The sequence below is a fragment of the Rutidosis leptorrhynchoides genome, chromosome 2, assembly GCF_046630445.1.
Source record: "Rutidosis leptorrhynchoides isolate AG116_Rl617_1_P2 chromosome 2, CSIRO_AGI_Rlap_v1, whole genome shotgun sequence".
NCBI classification, from domain to species: domain Eukaryota; kingdom Viridiplantae; phylum Streptophyta; class Magnoliopsida; order Asterales; family Asteraceae; genus Rutidosis; species Rutidosis leptorrhynchoides.
In genome coordinates this window covers 710,688,913-710,713,621 of record NC_092334.1, presented here as the reverse complement: position 1 = coordinate 710,713,621, position 24,709 = coordinate 710,688,913, and the positions used below count along the sequence as shown (strand labels likewise).

General features: G+C 34.1%; 4 protein-coding genes and 1 long non-coding RNA gene across 15 annotated transcripts; 1 reads left to right on the top strand and 4 right to left on the bottom strand.

Annotated features, from left to right (window-relative positions):
- Positions 1-3,697: 3,697 nt before the first annotated feature.
- Positions 3,698-7,628, bottom strand: LOC139894200 (uncharacterized). The gene is made up of 2 exons (XM_071877409.1): positions 7,199-7,628; positions 3,698-4,352 (listed from the first exon to the last, which is right to left on the bottom strand). The coding sequence occupies exons 1-2, from the start codon at positions 7,626-7,628 to the stop codon at positions 3,874-3,876; spliced, it is 909 nt and encodes a 302-aa protein (XP_071733510.1). The 3' UTR covers positions 3,698-3,873.
- Positions 7,629-9,248: 1,620 nt separating this feature from the next.
- Positions 9,249-13,278, bottom strand: LOC139894699 (uncharacterized). 11 transcript variants are annotated; one of them, XR_011775184.1, is made up of 9 exons: positions 12,859-13,278; positions 12,452-12,492; positions 11,855-12,028; positions 11,658-11,763; positions 11,415-11,566; positions 10,594-10,680; positions 10,367-10,457; positions 9,693-9,897; positions 9,250-9,594 (listed from the first exon to the last, which is right to left on the bottom strand). It is a non-coding gene; the product is annotated as an uncharacterized lncRNA (long non-coding RNA). The 11 variants fall into 11 exon arrangements; XR_011775186.1 differs by having other exon boundaries at positions 9,249-9,594; positions 9,693-9,775; positions 9,861-9,897; positions 11,415-12,028; XR_011775188.1 differs by having other exon boundaries at positions 9,249-9,594; positions 9,693-9,771; positions 9,861-9,897; positions 11,415-12,028.
- Positions 13,279-14,663: 1,385 nt separating this feature from the next.
- LOC139890462 (uncharacterized) lies at positions 14,664-15,533 on the bottom strand. The gene has a single exon (XM_071873339.1). The coding sequence runs from the start codon at positions 15,531-15,533 to the stop codon at positions 14,664-14,666; it is 870 nt and encodes a 289-aa protein (XP_071729440.1).
- A 2,553-nt stretch (positions 15,534-18,086) lies between these two features.
- On the top strand, positions 18,087-20,308 carry LOC139890461 (nucleosome assembly protein 1;4). Its single transcript, XM_071873338.1, is given in 6 exon segments — positions 18,087-18,167; positions 18,995-19,087; positions 19,664-19,738; positions 19,861-19,923; positions 19,972-20,156; positions 20,236-20,308. Coding segments are annotated over 6 exon segments (570 nt in total).
- Positions 20,309-22,255: 1,947 nt separating this feature from the next.
- On the bottom strand, positions 22,256-24,269 carry LOC139894199 (uncharacterized). The gene is made up of 2 exons (XM_071877408.1): positions 24,134-24,269; positions 22,256-22,665 (listed from the first exon to the last, which is right to left on the bottom strand). Exon 2 carries the CDS (start codon positions 22,651-22,653, stop codon positions 22,465-22,467), a length of 189 nt encoding a protein of 62 aa, XP_071733509.1. The 5' UTR covers positions 22,654-22,665; positions 24,134-24,269; the 3' UTR covers positions 22,256-22,464.
- Positions 24,270-24,709: the final 440 nt, after the last annotated feature.

Sequence of the window (24,709 nt, the reverse complement as noted above, 5' to 3'; positions counted from 1 at the left end):
TCATCTATATTTCATGCATATCATATTCCTCATACTATCCTTTCTCTACGTAATGCTAAAAAAAAAAAAAAAAAAAAAAAAAAACGATGTAAATGTTTAACTTATCCAACAACCTACTCCTTTAACAATATAGAACACCCAATATCGAGTTATGTTTGTTTTTGACTTAATTGACTTAATGAAATGAAACTTAATTTAAAAAGTCACAGAGAAGTATTTATTTTAGCCTTATTAAATAAGACGGGTCTTAATAAAAAAATTGAATTAAGTGTGAATTTCTATTTAAGTTCTTACTTTTTAAAAACTGCTCTTATAACCGCTCACATATAGGGTTAATTTAGTAATTTTAATTATTTAGACAATTTTTCAGCACATAAAACAAACACTAATTATTTATTCATCACTTATTCCTCACAGAAGTCATATATCCGTTCAGATTCAGAACATAATAAGAAAAAAATCAAACGGGCCCTTGGTTTAGTTAAACACCCAATTTTTGTTTTATTTTATTCTTATTTTTTGTTTTCGTACTTTTTGGGCCGGAGGTCCTCTTGGAAGCAATCTCTTTATCCGTCGAACGGAGAGAGAGAGGACTTTCTCTACTCTTGTGAGTGTTTCACTTGAGGTGGAGAAATGATTTCTTTTTATTTTAGGATAGAGGAAAGATTATCTACGTTTCACATCTCCATACCTCACACATGTGGAATTGGGTATGTTGTTGTTGTTACTATTTTAATTTAGCTAGATTGATTAACCGATAAATGTACCTCCTAGTTGGGATACATGTCAAAAATATATATATATATATATATATATATATATATATATATATATATATATATATATATATATATATATATATATATATATATATATATATATATATATATATATATATATATATATGAATGGAATATAAAATTTGAACGATTAACAAACGTATTATTTATGGAAGTTTAAGAATGAACGTCGACTTTGTGTCAACAAGCCATGTTTCAAAATGTATTTCGAAATAGTTTGATAACCCGCTATCGAGTGCCCCCTATGAATGCATTTCATGGATCCGCCACTAGACCCAAAAGTACAAAGTCGTATAATTTTATTAGCCCATTTATCACGTATTATTTTATCAATAGTCGGAACAACAATATGATTACAAAGGGTTAAGGGTCAATGGTCATGTAGAAGAACTAAGGACCTTAGATCAAACGTATTAACCTAGATTAACGGCGGAAACGATAACTAGGACGAGTCGAATACTTAAATAACTATCGGGATCAATCTAACCAACAAATAGTTGATATAATCGATGCCTAGAGTCTTGTATTCGGTTGGGGATTGGTCTGGGACGATAAACACAGAGTGATACGACGGCTAAAGGGTTTGTGGTGTGTAACCTCACAATGAACCACAAAACCCGTATATATATATATCTTCAGTGACCATCGGCCGGTGGTCTGTGACCTACGGCCGATGGTGAGAGTCCCTCGACCGATGGTCCCTACCATCGGTCGATGGTCTGAGCAGCCAACCAACTGCTCTTAACCTTTTCACGACATTATACTAAGCAATTCAAATACAAAGTATTAATGACGATGTTCATACATGACTGAAATACGAAATACAAAACTAATAGAACTTATTACATAATCCCGCCTTTTATGCACCAACAGGTCATAAACTTTATAGAGTTAAATTCACTTGATAAAATAGAAGCCGGTGAAATTAAGAACCCTATACATGTTCTGAAGCATCTGAATGAGGCTCAAGAAAATATTTCAAACGCAAGAATTACATGTAGAAAATTATTGATTATTCCAGTTATAGTGGCATATGTGGAAATGAGTTTTTCAAAGCTAAAATTATTAAAATCTTACCTACAATTCGCAATTTCCCAACAAAGACCGAGTAGATTGGCAAAGATGACAACTGAGAATGAAATCTTAGAAAGTTAAACTGTGAATAGGTAATTAAACAATTTTCTACCAAGAATGCAATGAGAGGTTCAAGAATCATTGGTTAGATATTAAGGTATGCAATTTTAATGCTATATTTTAATGTTTATTGATATGACGTTAGCTGTCGTTTTTTAAATAGCTTACGTTTTTCGTTAGGGCCCAAGGACCTTTTATCACCTTGTTCTAAATATTTAATTCTTAAATTCTCGGGACCGACCTTGCTTTAAGATGTTATTCGTAGTACCATAGTGACAATATTCCCATGTGACAGAACTCTTCAGGTCTTGACATAATCATATTTCTACGTTCCAATTATCACACAAACTAACTTGTTTAGAATCACCAAGTGTAAACCTTCCCCCTCAGTATTAGCATCATCCCATACTGCCATACACGTTGTAGCTCATATCGTCGTCACGTCTTACTATTGTATTAGGTAAAAAATAGAGGCTTCTAATCTATAGCTAACAGTAAAAAACTAATCAGCAAGCACTCAGGTTCACCAAAAATCACACATCAGATTACATAATATATTCAGAAAAAAAAATCACATCCTATACACGAAGTGGAATCAAGATCCTGAAAACAAATACATGAAAACAAAAACGGATTCTCTTCACAAAGCAGAATCAACAAATTGCGGAATATAAAATATAACATCGTTGACCCATAACTAATCAGATGCTCCTTATTACCCCAAAACAACATCTAAATTACACCATTGTGTTCCTAAACTAATCACTATCGTATGTAAATTCAATGAACATAGGAGGTTATCCATCAAAATTGTATAAACATCTTTCTTCAAGTGAACCTTTAACTTTCGAAAATAAACTCGGTCATGTTCGCACAGACGAACCAACGGTTCGTACGAATGGACATACTCATCCGCACAGATGCGCAAGAGATGCACACATATAGATATTTGATTCGTGCGAAATAACTCTCGTTCGTAGAATGTGATGCTTGAATTTGTATGTACATATGTACACACTCGTTCGTACATACAAACTTGATCCGTATGGATGAAGTTCATCATATGTGTGGCAGAAGTTGCGCAATAACATAACCCTAGATGTGTTTATTAACGTTTCACACATGTTTTCACCGATAGTTAACACCTTTACACTTCAGGATACCCCATAAACACAACCCAAACTTAGAAATTAAAAACAAACATCAAACGTGAAGTTTCTTGAACCAAAAGTGAAGACAACTTATCGCTATAAACTAATTCGAATCAACAAGAGTTTGGTTGTAACCAACTCTGATTCCAATTTGTAGTTCCAGTATACGCAGATCTTCAGTAAACACGATGAATCAAAATTAATCGATATTTTTATATAAACATTGAGATTACAATCGACTTAAACATAGAAACATCGATTTGACCAGGGGAGACCAAGCATGATCTTCCTTCAGCACCTGAAAATCGCCTAAGCAATAACCAGATTAGGGATTACGGCTCCCCAAAACTCTTAACCTTAAAAGCACACAAAACGCATGTATATATATGCCTTTAGGCCCATCCGTACGGACGGGCCTTAGTTCGTACGAATGAGCTCTCTCATCCGTACAGATAACATTATACTCAATCATGACCTTTATTCGTATGAATAAGACTCTCATCCGTACGAATGAAACTTTCATCTGCACATGCCCCTGTGAATGACGAGTATCACGCGCCTACATAACTACATGTACAACATGTATAACAAACATTGAACTATTCGCCAGGCTACGACCACACAAAATATGCATCAACGGGTGTTAATATGGTACACACTCAACATCCTATACCTAGAGAAATTGTACAGTACGCATTAATAGGCTAGAACTAAAAGCTAAGGAAGTATACACGTTAGATACTAGCAAAGAACAAAGCAAACATCCAAAGTGACTTCAAAACCAACAATTATTCATCATCATCGTCTTCAAATTCTTCCTCTTCATCATCCTCATCATTTAGTTCTCCCATATCCTCCTCGTCGTCGACAATAAAACCACCCAAAGTTTCATCATTTTCATCATCGTCATCCTCCTCATCATCATCCATTGCATTCTTCTTTGTATTATCCTTAACATTTTTACTTGTACTTGCACCCTTTTTGTTTTTCTCTTGTTTCTTTGATCTGGTGGAATACTTAGGTTTCTGACTGTTTTTCAATTTCTTAATCATCTCAACATCTTCTTCACTCTCACCCGTCCATACATCATCGTCGTTGTTATCTCCCTTCTTCCTCTTTCGTCTTTTGCCCTTCTTCGCTTCTCGTTCGCTATCCTCATCACTCTCTTCTTTAGCTTCTTCAAGAAACCAATCCCAATTCCTTATATCACGAATCACTTTCTTCGAGTAGCTGTCAAATTCACGTCCCATTACAACAAACTTAAACTCTGCAGTTAAAACAAATAGATAGTCTTATTAAATATAGAGACAGTAGTAGACATGTGAGATCATTACACACAGTATCTATCTATCTATATGTACATAATAAATACATACTCTGCAAATATATATATATATATATATATATATATATATATATATATATATATATATATATATATATATAGGGGCAGGATCAATGGGGAAGTAACCAATAGGGGGAAAGCGGGGGGAAGCAAAAAAAAAATAAATTTCTTCGTTTTTTTGGAATTTTTTTTTTCCGGCATCAAGATCACACGAAAATATGAACATTTAGAAGAGACACTTCGTGATGAATGTTATTATTTAGGCGGGAAAACGATCGACAAAAATAACATTCAAGATAATATTGTTCGTGAAGAATATGAACGTTTTTTTTTTTTTTCCATGTTTTGTGAAGTAAAATTTAGCCCGATTTAGAGTTTAGGGTTTAGGGTTTAGGGTTTAGGGTTTGGTGTTTTGGGTTTATTCCATAAACCCAAAACACCAAACCCTAAACCCTAAACCCTAAACTCTAAACCGTTCGTGTTAAAAACTCAATCTAAATCCTAAATCTAAACCCTAAATCTAAACCCTAAACCCTAATATCTAAACCCTATAAACCCTAATATCTAAACCCTAATATCTAAACCCCAATAGCTAAAACCCTCAACATACGCTCGAAAAACACGATAATTGTTATATATTACTTCTTCGAGCGTTTTCCCGCCAAAATAAAAACATTTATCACAAAGTGTCTCTATTAAATGTTCATATTTTCATCCCATCTATAATGTTCGTGAACAAAGTTTTTCAAAAAACGAAAAAAAAAAAAAAGTTTTTGCTTCCCCCGATTGGTTACTTCCCTCTTGATCCTACCACTATATATATATATATATATATATATATATATATATATATATATATATATATATATATATAGGGGAGGTATCCACTGAGAACTCACTAAGAGTAAGAACCTGAGAACTCAAATTCGAACAAAAAATGACGCGGCCGAACAATTTTGTGGTTAGTCGAACAAAAATTAAGATGCATGAAAATCACATGTTCTACATTTTCTGTTTGGTTCTACAAAATTGTAGAACGAAAATTCGTTCGAATTGGGGCAAATTTGTTCGGCCGCCTGAATTTTTGTTCGGTTCTACAACATTTTGGTTCGGTTCTACAAAATTGTAGAACGAAAATTGGTTCGAATATCTTTTTTTTGTTCGAATTTCACCTGTTTTTTTTTCTTCATAAAATCAATTTTTTTTTTATTTAGCCCGATTTAGAGTTTAGGGTTTTCGGGTTTACTCCGTAAACCCTAAACTCTAAACCGTTCGTGTAAAAAACTCATTCTAAACCCTAAATCTAAACCCTAAACCCTAAAATCTAAACCCTAACTTAATTTGATGAAAATTGATGTAAAACAAGTGTAGAACAGCATGTTCTACATCATGTTCTACATCAAATGTAGAACCAAGCAAACAATGCACCTATTTTTTTTGTTCGGCCTTGTAATTTTTTTGCTCGACTACCCATATTTTTGTTCGGCCGCGTCTTATTTTTTGCTCGACTAACTTAGCTCTCAGAGTTCTCATTGCTTAAAAGTTCTCATTTGATCCCTTTACTATATATATATATATATATATATATATATATATATATATATATATATATATATATATATATATAGGGGCAGGATCAATGGGGAAGTAACCAATCGGGGGGAAGCGGGGGAAGCAACTTTTTTTTTTCTCGTTTTTTTTGAAATTTTTTTTTTCCGGCATCAAGATCGCACGAAAATATGAACATTTAGAAGAGACACTTCGTGATGAATGTTATTATTTAGGCGGGAAAACGATCGACAAAAATAACATTCAAGATAATATTGTTCGTGAAGAATATGAAGGTTTTTTTTTCATGTTTTCGTGTTAAAAACAATCTAAATCCTAAATCTAAACCCTAAATCTAAACCCTAAACCCTAAATTTCTAAACCCTAATATCTAAACCCTATAAACCTTAATATCTAAACCCCAATAGCTAAAACCTCAAAATACGCTCGAAAAACACGATAATTGTTATATATTACTTCTTCGAGCGTTTTCCCGCCAAAATAAAAACATTTATCACAAAGTGTCTCTACTAAATGTTCATATTTTCATCTCATCTATAATGTTCGTGAACAAAGTTTTTCAAAAAACGAAAAAAAAAAAAAGTTTTTGCTTCCCCCCGCTTCCCCCGAATGGTTACTTCCCTCTTGATCCTACCACTATATATATATATATATATATATATATATATATATATATATATATATATATATATATATATATATATATATATATATTAGAACACAATAATAATTACAATCTTCATATGACTAGATGATATAAATGATACAAGTACTTAATATAGGTATTCAACCTTTTGTTGATCATTTTAAAGTATTTAAGCTTTTACTACCAAAAAATGAACCTTTTTTTTTTTTTTTTTATTTTTTTATTTTTATCAATTTGTTAAGCTAGTTTACTGCTATCGTAATGTCTCAAATGACTGAAAAACATTTCGTTTTGACCTAAAAGAACAGAATTCAATACCAAAAACTTCTCACTTTTTGTATTCAGCCCTTTGTCGATAAGTGTTTGGTGTCTTGACGCTAAAAAAGCTAGAAAAATCATTTTGGACTGTATAAAATTTAATACTTTAATTTGAATAACACATTAACACAAAGTATTGGAACCCAAAATAACAAATTTAGACATCTTTTTGACTCATCTAGCCGGTCAAATGTGTATAATGTACATACATATGTACATATAGATGTAAGCAAACCTTTAACAGGATCAATAATTGAAGAATCGACAGTTTCGATATCACCATAATCAATCCCTGAAGTCTCTGCAAATACGTCGTCGTATTCAATCTCACCCTTCGATTCGTTACGATTTTCATCGATTTTGTTCAAAATAAACCAAACAGGACTCTTAGAAGAAAGACAGATCGAATCACCGCTATTAATTTCACCCGTTTCTGAGCTTCTGTAAACCCTAATTTCATCGTTACTGCCATCACGTACCCAAACGGGGTTTTTTCCGTTGACTTTGAAGCAAACGCCAGTTTGACTTTCGTTGAGTTTGAACGATATGTGACGGCGAGAAACTGTTAGATCGGTGGACTTGAATCCTAATCCTCTACCGAATTCTATGGTTTCTAAAGGGTTTTTGAGTTGGATTTTGGAGCCATTTTTTGTGTCTATTTCCATGTTTTGCCGTCTAACCGTATGAGATCTGTTGCTGCTTTTTAAAATATTTTGACTTTGACCTTATATCATTTAATTGGGCCTAATTATGGGCCTGACCCAAAGCGCAACTACATAGGCCCAGCTAAGAACCGTAGTGATCCAGTTCATATTATCGAAAGCTTGAAAGAGACAGAACCCATAAACTTTCTTGGCAGCCCTAGTCTACTACCAATCTAAAATCCACGTAAGCACAATCTGACGTGGCAATTTTTTAATTATTTTTTTTAAATGACCTACTGTGTTTCATCAATAAAGTGATGCATTGTACTACACATTTGAGTAAATTGTATGAAGCTTTGAGAATGGTATGGTAATGGTATCCCTTACAAAGTTCACTAAGTGTTACAATATATTTAGTACATAATGAATTGTTCGGGTCAAACAATCATAGTCATCGTCTCTTAGTCGACATCATATCAAATAGGTTTGTATACTTGTCTTTAATGTTATTGTATTCTAAGATCAGTGCCAACTACATGTGTTTGACATGTTGTTCGCATGTCTTTGGTAGTCTTTTTGTAGTCTTCGTTACTATTAGCCCATCAAAAGCGACGGAAAGAAAAACAAAGACGAGATGATGGTAGCGTATTGCTCAGAATAGTTAGGTTTGTATCAGAATAGTTATTATACAAATCAGAAAAAGGAGTAATTACATAAAAAGTGGGTTCTACAGAAGTCTATAGTTTTTCAATTATTAGATGACACCATCTAAATACTTCCCAAGTTGCAGAGTAGTCCCTAAAATGTCCCGACAGATTACTCCCCCAGTTGCTGAGTACAACAATAGTTTTGTGTTGATAAAGCAGAGGATAAGATGTTTGTTTATACGCAGATACATTGAAGTTACCTATCTATATGTTACTAATGTTGATACTATATATTGCAACTATGTGATGAAACATTATTGCAAATGAATATTAAGCTCATTGGAGATCATGAACCGGGATCGGGTCCTCCCATTTTAGTGTGTTTTGATCAGAGGCATATGCAAGTTGGAAAGGAGTATCCTGGTTCGGATGGTCACTTTCCGGAGTGCGAGGTGTTCTCCCGGACAGGGAGAATACAGAACATGTGCAGTTATGTTTTGGTTATTTTTAGTTTTGGACTTGGTGTTGGTCTAAGTTAGGGGGTTAGTTATTTTCTTTATACCTGCATGTTTACTAGTGGGTTAGTGATTAGAGGTTCAGTGCATTAGTGGAGTAGTAGTTAGGTTTACTTTTATGCTATATAGAGTCTTTGTAACCTTGTATTATGTACACATTGAAGTATCAATATTATACACATACATACATTAAAGTTCATTCCTTGGTCATTTCATTTCTTAAACTTCTCATTTAAGGCACCTACTTTTTGTTATACTATGTTCATTTTAACTAGATTTTAAGAGCCCGTGCGTTGCACGGCGGCTCTAAAAAATAGTATGCGAAAACATTAGTATTGATACTGATTAATGACGTAAGCGTTATTATTGAATACAATTACAATATATCAATTGTTTATAGTCAAGAACCAGCAAATTTTCTATGCACTTGCAGATTAAAAACCGGAACACGCAAATTAAATCCCAAAATCAAATACGAAACCAAACACCTTATTTTGTACAAAATACATGAACATTTACTTAAATAAAGAATTGATATACCATTGTCGATTGATTAGTTTATAGAACAATTAGTTGGGAATTCCTTTGCAAAAGGGAGTGTAATAACCACATAAACAAATTTATATTTTATGGTAATAGCTGGGATATAAAGCTATATTCATAAATAAATGTATAGCCTGAATCCACCAACTAATTTGTTGTCTTTGTCAGATTCCAACTTTGAACTACAGCAAACATTCCTTGGTCGAAGCACTATGTCTTAAAAAAGGTGAATGTTTGACCATCAGATTCACTATCAATAGTAGAACATATATAGCGCTTGCTCTGCACAACATAGAACACATCATATTGGTAAGTACAAATCCAAAGAACAATAAACATTAACGGGCGAGCTAGAGAAAATAAGGTCATGAAGCTTTCACATGTTACTAAAATGTAGAAACCCGCATCGTTTGCCCACCAGGATCTTCATACGAAATAGCTACCAAAGAGGCCAAACACCTGCCTAACGACCACATCAAAAAATGGGACCCAAGCCACCCATAAAGATCCGTATCATGAATATATATTGATAACTCAGCACGACTCACCTTTATTTCCTCTCAATCCACGAAGCTACCTACATATCTGGATTAGTACATTAACATTAGATATATAATTGGGTCGGGTTCGGTCCGGGTCTACGGGTCTAGGGCCGGATATGGGGGATGGTTTTTGATTTTTATCCAAGTTCGGGTTTGGGGATGATTTTAGATATAAACCCGATTACCTGGCAGGCATACCCGAAAATAGACCCGACTGCGTTATCGACTCGTTTAAATTTCAAAATGTGTACTATACATGCTATGAAATTTGTTCCTCCTGAGAACTCATCATAAACAAACACCAAAGATATGCAAATTATGTATTTTATTACTATGGATACTGAATACGACCACAAAACTTAATTTGACCAGCAAGCATGTATACTTTTAATCCAAAAAATGTCAACTTTCTAAATACAAAAAGTATTGCATTGCAGGTGTAGATACGACCACAATTTTACAAAATAGATCTCAGAGAATAATATCTCAAGAGCACTCATTGGTAAACTTACCCGTTTATAAAGTATCCCAAAGTAATAGTTTGCAGAGTAGACAAAGGCTCAATTATTTCTTTCTGCATACAGCCAAAGTATGTACATTGCACTACATATTTGGTCTCTCATTAAATATCAGCAAAGCAAATTTGGTCTCTTATTTGGTATTTAAGATGTTAAAACTGAATATCAGCAAAACAAATACTAACATTCTGTACAAAAATATGAACGATGTTTTTACATACCTGGAACGGGATGTTGCTGTGATCTCAGGTTCAATTGTATTAACGTACACCTTGTAGCAGTCCGGTCAGTACTAATGGTGAGGTGACCTGTATAGTTCGTCGAAACATCCTATTAAACCTTTGACATGAACTTTGTATACATTGTTTTAGAGGGTTGGCGTTTAAAAAACATACTTAAGTACTCCTTTGTATTGCACGACAATTTTATGAACCCGTGCGTTGCACGACAGTTGTATAAATTAGTATCTTATCAAATTTATAATACAATTAAAATGAAAAAAATCCCTTTGTTACTGATAACATTTGTATCGAAAGCATTAATATTGAATACTAACGCATAAATAATGAGCCCGTTTGTTGGAACCAAATTTAACTTCAATAGACAAATAATTGATAAAACACTAAACATGAGCCCGTAAAATATTATTAAAAAATCGTTACTATCAATAGAAAATAGATAAATAAGGGGTGGTGGCCTATCATCTCCTTCGATGTATTCGTAACATTCAAGCAACTTATAATATTATCTCCTTCGATGTATTCGTAACATTCAAGCGACTTATAATATTTATTGTTGTTATAAGTTATGACTATAGTTGTTATATTACGAAGTCCACACACAATTATAACTTGTGCTCTCATGATTATATTTTTGTTGTAGTTTGCAAGACTAATCACTTATCAACGTTCCATTTAGTATAATCCCTTACTAATGCATAAAATGATGATAAAGTCAGCATATCACATAACTTACCCAATAAGATAACACCATTAATAAGTGAATGAAATGTAACTATAAATGACAATGAATTAGAAGGTACCTGCTCAGCAATAGCTATTAGTTCCAAAGGGTCTTTACCAGAATCATAATCTTTTCCATTCATAATCTCTATCTTGACAACCTTAATCCCGATGCCAAAGTTAATTTTCCTTGAGTTATTTCTCAAATCATTAGCAAAGTGAAAGCCATTAGCTATGAAGAACACAATAATAAGGATACAATTAGAACATCAACTAATAATCATTATCATTATATACCATTTTATAAAATAAGTATAGATTACCTAAAATTCCTGGTTAAACTAAACCCTTGGTGCATATAATTACGAAATTGCAAAACAATAAGAATTTGAAATTCATCGTGCCAAATTTTTAGAGCACAATCCGAGTCTAAACCAGAACCACATAGCAAAACAAAAGATTAAAAACATACAAAGGATTAACGACAAACAAAAGATTAACAACAATGAGAATTTAGTACCTGGGAATGATTGGAACATTGGTGTCTACTAAATCGTTATAACTTCATGTATAACTCGATACATGCCTTGTTAGTTTTTTCATGGCAGCGTACAACGAACAGCTCATGTAAATAAGATGCGGTATATGCCAACAATCTGTGTTCACATGACCCTGCAAAAGTTGGATCCATATCCTACAGTAACAAATACACCGTAAGACTACATCTCTAAACCAAAGAATACAATTAAAAACAAATAACGCTTAGCTATGACCTATTATTTATCATGGTATTTATCCAACATGTTTGAAATTGCAAGAATATAGTTTTTCAAAGCTGGCAAATGACAGTATTAAGTAGATGTCGTTTAGCTCCACTCATAAGTAGTTGATTCTTGAGTGATTGTCTTACTACTAATTCATAGTGTTCAACTGCTCTATAATATCTGATGAATTATCTTTGAATAGTGATTGTTTTTTATGCTACTGAACTGCTGGCATCATCACATTGATAAAGATCACTTTTTTTCTCATATTAAACCATAATAAGTTGCTCCAAGTTCTAGTACTTTTCAAATTACTTTCCGACTATGTGATTTTAAGTAATGTAAATACTTACCTGGACTATGTGTATATGAGGTAGCATAGTTATGATCAGACCTAACCAACAAACATTCAGTATTAAGATATAAATACATCAAATCAACAAACAAAAATAGAACAATTATGTTTCTAATTTCCAAAAAAGAAAAGGAAAAAATGAAAGAATGAAAGAATGCCCATGAATATGAGAGTTGATTTATGTTCAAACATCTGTTCATGTTTACTTTAAAAACCCATCATTATTTAACAACCCAAATTGCCTGATCATTTTTATACCCATTATCATTACCACCAGATCACGGTAATACCAATACATCAAATCAACAAACAAAAATAGAACAATTCTATTTGTTGTCACAAAAATATTTCATCAGAGAATACATTTAAAAATATCAAAGCGAAATTGTAGACCTTTTTACAAACCTTCGATTAATTTGATGACAAAACCTTGAATCATCCCTAAAAACACCGAAGCGTCGCTACTTACATCTTCTTAAACATCATAGATAGCGTTGTAATTAGGGTTCTTAATCATCGACATCCGGATACCGATTGAATTAACGGAATAGCTTCCAGCAAATAAAAGCAATTAGGGGGATTTGGATTCCGCATTTTAGTACAGATATGTAGTGATCGGCCTGAACGGTCGTTATTCGCCGATCGATTTACCCACCGGAGAAGCTTCCTGGTGGAAAAAAAATTGGGTATATTATATAAAAGTTATACCGTTGTGTGTATAAAAGGATGACGGATTATTTAGAGATACCGTCGGCCTATTTTACGGCGGCAACCGGCAATAATCGCCGGTTGATGGATGGGGTTTTTCCAAGAGCGAAGAGAGAGAGAGAGAGGGTTGGTGCAGTTGGGTTTGTTTTTGTTTTTTAATTAAGACAAAATTGCTGAAACGGTCCCTGTGGTTTGTATCAAAAAGCACGTTTAGTCCCTGTGGTTTTTTTCTGATGGACTTGATCCTTGTCGTATGTAACTTGAGCTGATTTAGTCCCTATTTCTGACGTCCGTTTAATTAAACCGTTTAGTGGACGCATGTGACAAAAACGTGATGGGTAATCTCGGAATTTTGCAATTTCTTGATTGAATCAAACCTCAGGGACTATTAATACACTCACCTAACTATCCAAACACCGGTCACCTAATTTCCTTCATCTCTTTCATCTCTTTCCTCTCTTTTCTATCAATATAAACCCTAGAACTAGAAATTCGATCGATTTAGAGCTGCTTCAAAATGGTTAATTGTTATTGTGGTCAAGTAGCCGTGCGTAAATGTGCGTGGACGAACACAAACCCAGGTCGTCGTTTTTACTCATGCCCAAATCGAGTAAGTGATGAACTCATGAACGATTTTCGAGGTGATTAGATTGTATAAAACTATCCTTTTGAATTAATTTTTTTATTTTTTGCGTGTTTCAGTGGTCCGATTGCAATTTTTTCTTGTGGGCTGATCCGCCAATGGGTGCACGTGCAGTTGCCATTATCCCAGGGTTATTGAACAGGATAAACAGGCTGGAGAATAAAGTTAGAACATTGAAGATGATGCTAATTTGTAGTTGGATTATGTTTGGTTTTTATTTTCTGTTTTAGTAGTTTTAAGGGTTGTTTATCTTGTTTCTGTCCAACCTTGGTAATGTAATTTGGTATTGTATTTTGGTACATGTTGAATTATGTTGGTTTTGTTCAATGAAATGTTCCTTTTTTAAGCAACTCAATACACTTGTTCTTGTGTAATGTACAAAAGACTAATTTAAGGAAACAGGTTCAGAACATAAAAGACATGTTCAAAAGACATATGTTCAACACATATATGGATCACAGGTAAATGTACATATTCAGAACAGAACAAACCATTGCCATTAAAATACAAGTTCAAAAGACATATGTTCAAAAGACATGGATCACATGTCAATGTAATTAACCATTACATGTACATATTCAGAACAAACCATTATTACCATTAAAATACAAGTTCAAAAGACATATGTTCAAAAGACATGGATCACAGGTCAATGTAAGCAACCATTACATGTACATATTCAGAACAAGCCATTACCATTAAAATACAAGTTCAAAAGAAATATGTTAGATACCCTAACATCAAACTATTACAATAACAAGTTCAAGTGACATTAACATCTAACAACATGTTCACAAGACAATTACCATTAACATTACATATTCAAAAGACAATAACTAAATAGCATCAAACTAAGTACCTAAACAGCAGCCTGTTTCCCTTTCTTGTTAGTTGCCCTTGCACTTGTTGTAGCTTCACTTGGATTCTTCCTTTTCTCTCCAATGCCTTCATTTCCACATCCCCTCTGGTTATGCCCAAATTGCCCACAATGACCACACTTCACAGTCTTTCCCTTTCTTGTCAATTTCCCACTGACACTAACCTCTTCCTTCTCATCCATTGATTTCCTTCTAGACTTCTTTGGCCTACCAGCAGACTTGATTTTTTTGGGTGGTAACAACTTTGTAGTTACTGAAGACTTTGTCCAAAGTTCTCTCCCAGGAACAGGTTTAATGCTAAAAGCATATGCTTCTTTCCAAGTCTCTAATTTATAAACACGGTGCACCCAATTCTCAACATGACCAATATCAATTGAATTCTCAGACATGTCATAAAGTACTGCTACAACATGCTTACATGGAATTCCCGTTATCTCCCATATTCTACAAGAACAGGTTCTGTTTTCCATATCAACCACAACTTGGAATCCATGAGGTCCATTAACCTGATATTGACCAGTACCATTCCACATAACACCACAACTATTAGCTTCTTTCTGTACCACAGCAAATATTTTGGTTGCAGTTGGAGTGAGAGGTCCATCACATTTGGAAGCTTCGGTCAACACATTAGCTATCCTTTTCATCATGTACTCTCTAACATACTCCAATGCTGTCACTATTGGTTTATCCCTAGCATCACATAACCACCTATTGAGCACTTCACACATGTTATTTAGTAAAACATCAGACACTGCTCTGTGTGTAAAATGGCTTCTGGCCCAATGTTTTGGTGGAATGTCAGATAGATATTTGTGACATTTTGCATCTAACTTTTTCATCTCCAACATTGCAGCTTCAAACTGAGGGATAGTAGTTGCTCTTGCACAGTTTCACAAATGATTCTTGTAAGCATGTCCTCTCCAACCTTTTGACTTCATATTCTCATGAATATGCCTAAGACAGAAACGGTGCTCAGCACAAGGAAATAATTGTTCAATAGCTGGAAGTAGACCCTGTACACATAATAATAGGGACTTTAATAAAAGCTTTATGATGCAATATGAATGTGAATTATAATACAAATATAATTAGTACCTTCTGCCTGTCACTTATGAATGTGAAGTTTGACATTGGAGTAAGCTCTAAATCTGAACTTAACAATTCCAAAAACCATTTCCAGGATGAAAAGCATTCCTGCTCAACTATTGCATATGCAACTGGGTAAATTCCATTATTGCAATCAACACCAACTGCAGTCAACATTTGTCCATTAGCAGGCTCCTTCATAAAAGCACCATCAACACCAATTAAATCCCTTCCAATAGTTCTAAAACCTTGTTTCAAAGCACCTAAACAGATGTACACCCTTTTAAACACATGTGTGTTATCTTTAGGGTTTGCATTTTCAGTTTGAACCCTAACAGTTGTTCCTGGGTTACACCTCACTAACTCTTCTAGGTAATCCCTCAGATCTGCATATTGGTCAATGTAATCACCTTTCATTAACTGTTTTGCCTTGCACAATGCCCTGTAAGCCTTGTATTTAGAAACTTGAACTTCATGCTTTGCTTCCATTTGAGCCTTAACAGCTTTAGTTGGAATGTTAGGGTTTGTTGCTAACTGGCCAAGCAAGTCCTTTGAAAGGAAGTTGTAGGTACAATGCTTATTAACCCTAGAATGCAAACAAGTATGTTTATCTTTGTAGGTTTTAACTTGCCAGGTATGTAAAAGTGGAAGTTTTGAAACTTGAAGGACCCATTCACATTTTTTTGGCTTTTCCTCTTTATTGTTTGGTTGTTCATGTGACTTTAAAGCATCCTTATTGCTTTTTGTCTTGTTGCTCACCCCACATGAGGTACCCACTTCTGGTACATTTTTCAAAGATTGACTAGTCTTATCCACTATACCTTTACAAATAGCTCTAACCCTGATTTTGTCATTTTTTTTTTATAAAAAGGTGCCTCCTAGTTTCAACAGCATGTACCCTAATTGATTCTTTTACCTCTTCAGCACTTGAAAACTTTTGACCCAAGCAGAAATAAGTCTTTGTTAAATCTGTACCCTGTCTTTGTTGCTTTTTGATTTCCTTTATCTTTCTACTCCTTACTGCATCATCCCCAAGATCAACATCATCACCACTTGAAAAGTCATCAAAATCCAGTACTTCTAAATCATCTTCAATTTCATCATTGTTTTCAGAATTATTTTCAATACTTACAGGGACCTTGGACAACGTACACTTAAAGTCTCTCATATCCACATGGTCTTCAATAACTTGATGGATTTCATCTTCTACTAACTCATCATCATTTTCATCTAAATTATCCACAACAACTGCATCATCATCTGCTTGAATATCATCGTTAATATGCTCACTAACAGCTACCTCAACATCTGGTAGAATTTCATCACTAATATGTTCAATAATAGGTGGCTCAACATCTGCTAGAATTTCATCATTAACATGCTCACTAACAGCTACCTCAACATCTGGTAGAATTTCATCACTAATATATTCAATAACAGGTGGCTCAACATCTGCTATAATTTCATCATTAACATGCTCATCCAACACTACACTGTCTTGGGTGTTAACATTATCTCCTTGCCTCTGAGAAGATTCACCATATTCTAATGCAAGATTTCTACAAAGACTAGCATTTTTAACACTATGTTTTTTAACCCTAGATTTATTGACAACTGGTTCATCTTCTTCAATATCCTCAATGATAAGTTTCTTTCGATTCGATGGACTCATTGAGGCATATACATTACTCCAATCATGTTCACTATACATCCATATTTCTTTGTGATCATCTACATACTTACTCAAGTTTAACACATCCTGATCACTACCAAAATCTTGTAATCCATAATCCAAATCAGTATTTGGTTTTAAAAAGTGGAATAATATCAAACTCCTACCATCGTACCCAAGTTCCTCAATGATATCATTCAACATTATCACAGACCATGTATCAATGTCAATAAGATCAATGTATGTGACCTTACCATTGACGTATTCCCTTCCCGATTTGCTTGTAAAATAACCACCATGATGAAGCTTAATCGAAAAATACTGTGGATAATGAGCTGAAACAAATAAAATAATTTTTATTAAAAAGATAGTCTAATTATATGGATAACTAGGGTTAACAAAATTAAACAAATGCATACCGTATACGTCTACAAGATCGTAATCAACACCTTCTGGTCTAATTCTGTAAAGATCTTCAGCCATTGTCGATTTAGGTTACAATTTCAGTTCAAGGGTTTAGCATCTGTTTCAATTTCAATGGTTTACTAGGTACGATAGTTAGGTGAGTGTATTAATAGTCCCTGAGGTTTGATTCAATCAAGAAATTGCAAAATACCGAGATTACCCATCACGTTTTTGTCACATGCGTCCACTAAACGGTTTAATTAAACGGACGTCAGAAATAGGGACTAAATCCGCTCAAGTTACATACGACAAGGATCAAGTCCATCAGAAAAAAACCACAGGGACTAAACGTGCTTTTTGATACAAACCACAGGGACCGTTTCAGCAATTTTGTCTTTAATTAATGACGGGATTTAAGCAGGACACCTGTAATTTTTTTGTAATTAACAGAGATAATCTTGATTAAATGGAGGATTTACACGTGGACCGTCATTAGTGGGGTGATTATCGGCCTGACACGTCAGCTCTGACTTTCACGCTTTATGTGAGTTAGAGAAGAGATGGACTAGGTTAGTTCAAGTTTGTTGTCTATACAAATAGGATGGTAATTTGTAATTGGTCAGCAAACAAGTACTCCACGTCCCAAAATTATTGTCCGGATCGAATTTTTGTTAAATTTAAGAAATAATAGTAAATTGTCTAATTTACCCTTTATTTAATTTTTTTTATTACTTTTTTTTTAATGAGTTATCTTATCTTATGTAAAGGAAGTTATCATAGAGAGTAATTAATAAATTGATTGCCATATTAAATGACGTATTTCCAATAATATAAAGGACATTAGCGGAAATTTAATGGATTTTTTATTATTATTTAGAGTATGGGATAATATTTTTAGGACAAATAAAAATAGTAAGTTAGGCATTTTTTTTTTTGGGACGAGGGAGTACTAAAATTTCGTTTAAAAAATAAAATTATGTACGACACACCACTTGTTTATTAAGATGATGTGAGCACGTTATCAGATCTCGTTACTGGATCATTATAACTACTTGGATTATCGTGCATGAATTCCATCGTCATGGGATTATTTCACTTTCTTCTTGGTATGCCAAGCGCACTAAATATTTGTATTAATATATGTAGAGTGAACATGATGAATTACGGGCAAAAATTGTTGAAGAAAGAGCAGCACTAGAAGCATGATAACATAAAATATACGAACCATTGTTTGCAAAGGTGAGAGTGTGAGACATGACTTATGGCAACTTGGATATTAGTCATTGATGATTGCTCTTTGTAGATTTTAATATCAATATCTTATGTAGATTGCATATGATTTTTTTAAGACTCGTGCGAGTGAGAATCTCACTCATGCGAGTGACCTCATCTCATCCTTGTGGCAGAAATCTCACTCGTGCGAGTGAGCATCTCACTCACTCATGTGGGAGCTAAAGAAAAGCAACAGCTTGCAGTTTTCGTGGTTTTAACACCCAAATCTGGATCCAACTTATTTTTGGTCAATCTAATGGTACAAAACATCATATAACATATAGAAGCTATATCTAACATCGAACAAGCAAAGCAAACATCCGAAAGCAAGAATCAAGCTTATGTTCATAAGTTACAAAACTTTATTAAAACCCACTTTCAAATCCATCAAAAATCAAACAATTCGGTACCATCAAGAATCCTTGCACACTAAACTATCTAACAATATCAAATCCATCAACTCTAACGGCCTGCATTAATTCATTGTGGGACATGTGCCACTTTTTATGCTAAGTCATAATATACCCATATACCATAGTGCAGAGGTATGATATAGTGAATGGTGTTGTCGAGGTTGGAGTAAAGGACCAATATGCAATGGATCTGACGGACGATGAAGCAACAGAATGTTTTTCCCTATAATGCATTCTATTATGACATTAACTAGTTTGATAGGGTTTATGATATCGTTCCCGGTTATTAAAAGTAAAAATATGACTTACTTCGAACAATATTTGCAGAATAGGGTGTGCCTAATTTTTTGGCTAACTGCAAAGAAAACTAACAAAATTTTAGCAGAAGAGGTACATACCCTGTTGATATGCTGTAGTTTTAGTGTGGTATTTCACCAGATCACATAACGAGATGAAGAAGCTCTCAAGTATTGAAACGATATCGTATGTATTGATGACCCAAAGGGTTTCAAGTTTCAGTTCTTTTTTTATACCAATCCATGTTTTTAAAAAACAAAAAACATCTTGACAGAAGTATACCATACAAACAAGGATGATGACCCTATTTTAGAGAAAGCAATAGGGTAATTCACTCTATCGTTAGTTTACGGTACATTATTAGTATGCCTTTGCATTAAGCTCTTCAATATTGTCATTTTTCAGGACAGACATTGAATGGTTACCTGGGAAACATTCCGAAAAGAGGATCCTTAAAAAGAAGCCAAATAAGGATTAAAGAAATATGAAAGTTTTTTCAACTTTTTTAGCCCCATTACAGGTGCCCTAGGATGACGAGGATATTGATGTAGAGCTGGTAAGAACTTGTTAAAAATCAATAGTCAAAAGTTTGTTCCCATTTGAGGTTGTGATTTTCGCTTATTTATCGATGCATGTGTTCGTTTGGGTTGTGTTTTTTTAACGAGACAATATAAAAATTAACTAAACTGGAACTGCTCAGACGGGGTTGAAGTAGCCAAATGTCTACTTCGTCCTCACAGTTTCTTAGCATTTTATATTTGAATATTTAAATTTAATGTATAAGGAGTATTGCTAATTTTGTTTTGTGATTCTAACTAGTTGGCATCTTATATAGTTATATTCACAACTGCTTCTGGGATATACTCAATCTGACCCCACAAATATCAATCTGGCTCTTCAAAACTCGAGTCACTTTTGACTTGGTCACAGACCCATCCACATTACCTCCTATAACTGTAACTGTAACTGTAAATGTAACTGTCATGGTATTTGTTTTGAGTACATTATGTGCCTATGCTATGATATTGGGTGAGAGCCGGCTTCTATTTCGTGAGTTGGATTAGTAGTTGATGCCTGAATTCTTGTCACATGAGACGTTTTATTTATTTGGCCAGGGAAGGGTTGGAAACAGCCAGAGAGTAATCATGTTGGGCTGCGTACATTAGAGTGTGGGGTCGGATTACTCGCCCTCCCGGGTAGCCCGAACAGGGAAAAACCTTCTAGATTTTTACCCTTCTAACCATACGATACAAAATAATACCTCATGATGTTTCATGGTTTATGGGCGCACCTGCTCAAGATGTTGAGTTCAAAGGTATCGACGATGAAGATAAAGATGAGGAAGAAGAAGATGTCAATACCAAAAAAGAAGGTGACACTTTCCCTGATAGCGTTTAATCACAAGTGGAAAATAGTGTGTGTGGCTTTGAAGGCTGTCCATCAGGTTGGATAATGGGTCAAAATTGGTCAAATCTTTTGGATTAGGTTGAAATTGGTTTGGCCTGATCACCGAAGATTATAAAAGCTTTAATGAACAATTAGTATATACGAGTATTATTTCAGAAGTAAAATGAGTTAGGTAGTTATATGGTTTAAAACAACACTATGTGTGACTTTCAACCTGCTAGAATCTGTTGTTAATTTTTCGAAAATCTGTTTATTTTGTCCCTAATCGATGCTGATCCTTTATTCGTATTTTGCTACATGCGATATTGCAAATAACATGAATCTTTTTGTGGTAATGCAGTTGTGTTTGGTTTTAATGCAATGACATTTTACATGTTTTACTGTGAACCGCGGACGGGCAGCATAACTGGCGACAGCGAGCAGCCTCCCGAGCGCAAGCAACGGTAGATTTTGCTTGGTTGTCCATATTAAATTATTTGACGATACAACTGAAAAGGTAAGATGTTTTAGCATCCTTTGGGACTGTACTATTTTGCGTTTGTTGGCACCAAAGATATGTTTTGGCTTTTTATAGCGATTTTAAGTTTATATTGAATTTGATGTTGTAGACATGTTGCGACTTACGATTACCATTTTATTAAATGTTTATCGTCTCTTCAAAATGGTGGCATTCCCTTCTTTATTTTACATTCAAACTCTTAACAGAGTCAAGATCTTTAAAGCAACTTTTTACGTGAACAAAGCTTATCACGCTTCATATGTTTGCCAAATAATTTTGAATATCCTGGAGGAGAAAACATATCCATCCACATGGAGTGAGCTTTTTGTGCTAAATAGGATCTTCTTGTATTGAAGTTAACGTGAAATGGCACGTTATTTGAACTTTAACGATATGAAAATAGCTACTTACCGATAGTAAATGATATCCAACTACAAGCATCTTTCTAATCAAATAGAAAAAAAGGATAATGCATTCCACACATAAAACAGGTACTATATATTCAAAAGAAATCATCCATTTCATAGGCAGATACTCTAGTTCAAGACGTGTATATGTCAAATTATTATCATTATAACTAAAATCAAGTAACTTTTATCAATTCATCAGCACAAAAATCATTCCTAAATTATAAGGCCGAATTAAACCCCAAAGTTCACAAACATATCAGGACAAACCGCAATGACTAGCTTATTCGAGAAACCATTCTATCTACATGTACAAAACACTCACTTGGTTGACTGATTAGCATCTTGTTTTGATCCTGACATGGTGGCAGTAGCAGCAGCCGTAACAGCAGCTGCAGCGGCACCCAGCTTTACACCGCCTGCAGCTTTCGCAGCTCCTGCTAACTTAGCAAATGCGGCTATACCTCCAACCAGTATAGCCCTCAAGGCAACTGTTGGTTTTACATTCATATTTTCTGTTCCCTGCAAACAACCAATACTAATTCAGGATGTTTCGTATAGAGGTGATTATTCTAAGCAATCAAGAGAAAATCATCGATTTGTATCTCTATTTATAACAAATACAAAAACCAATAACAATTAAGGTAGTGATCATCCTATAAGGTAACAAGATCAAACATACATGTAAAGGTTAAAGCTGTACTAGAATAAATCATCCTAGGTGGCATTCATTCAGTTATTTTGTTAAGATAAAATCATAGGAGAAATGAGTTTGACAGCAATTATCATGCAACATTTGACTTAATACATTTCTATGCATTTATTTATATACAAAGTACGACTGAAAAAATGAGCACAGCAAGAACAAGTATATACTAAAAAGGACATCACTACATATGTGTCATGACAAAGGAGAATCGTAGCAACTATACATATGGTTATACGTATACATATTTGAAATTCAGCCATATGCAAGTATTTTTATAAACTAAAAGTGCAATTAATAACACTAAGGACATCATTATATAACCAAAACTTATTGTTGTTCTAAAAAAATAAATAAATTAACTACAATAATATGATTAGGAAAACAGGGGGCTTTGAACAGGTTAATTCCTAACACTCTGTTCCAGACTTCTATTATAGAGAGAAATGAAATGAAATGTAAAGAAACTAAAATAGTTCCAAAAAGGTAATCTAATTCTAATAGAGCCCTCAAATACTCCGTAAATGTTATACACAATTTCCTATTGTCCTACTCCGTATTACATAGCATTAAGTAACGTAATTATTTTGAGACAATTTCCTTTATTTGGTAGGCAGCTCTATTGAGTCGACAACAATCGTCGATTTATTGGCGACTTGACTGACTATTAGAGCCTAAATTAAATTCCAGGCAGAATTTAAAACCCATGGAAATTTGATTCTACCATTTTCATGGCGTCTATTATTATTTTTATTTTAGTATTTTTATCTATTATTATTATTAGTAATCTAAAAAAAAAAAACTTTTTCCTACTTTAAGGCCCGAGGTCCTCTCGGAAGCAATCTCTTTATCCGTCGAATAAAGAGAGGATGACTTTCTCTACTCTTGAGAGTGTTTCACTCTGGGTGGAGAAATGACTTTCTTTATTCTCGGATAAGGGAAGGATTATCTACATCTCACCTCCCCATACACCACTCACGTGGTATTGGGTTTTGTTGTTGTTGTTGTTCTTTATTTGGTATTTTTATTTATTTTAAATGTATAATAATAAAGGAATTATATTATACTAGATTACATTCAGTTTTCATGAATCAAAGGAAACAAATTAACGCGCCCTAAAACTAAAATCGAGGTGCATACAGATCAGTTTTTTTATATAGTATAGTAGTATTACTTAAACAAAGGGGTAATCAAAGCAATTAAAAACGTAATTCTAACTGTAATCATATGAATATAAATTCAAAGAAACATGGAAGAAAAAAAAAGGGGGTAGAGAAATCAAACCTAGATAAAATATACAACTCAACGAACGATTGCAGACAATATTGAGATTGCGTTGACTAGATAATGACGACAAAAATCAGACACAAAATTGAGATTGAGATTGAGATTGAGATTTGTAAATGAAAGAAACGAGCCCTATCGCGGTAGAAAATATAAAGTTTGGGGTCGGTAGTAGTACTAGTAACTTACTAGTAGTAAGGAAGAAATCGGTTCTCGGGGAGTTCTCGGCAGGGTCTCCAAAACGAGAACTCGGAGAACTCGGGGAGAACTCGGCGGTTGACTTTCGTTGACTTTTGGGATTTTATCAAGTTTTTTTTGAGATTTGACCGATTTTACCGAGATTTGACCGATTTTTTTGAGATTTGACCGATTTTTCTGAGAATTGACCGATTTTTCCGAGATTTGACCGATTTTTTGGAGATTTGACCGATTTTTGGTCGTTGACCGATTTTTTGACCGAATTCAAAACGAGTTCTCGCCAGGAATGAAATTCCGAGTTCTCGCCGAGTTCTCCCGATTTTTGCAACCATGCTAGTCAGTAACAGCGAACAGCCAAATTTTAAGGAATAATTATAA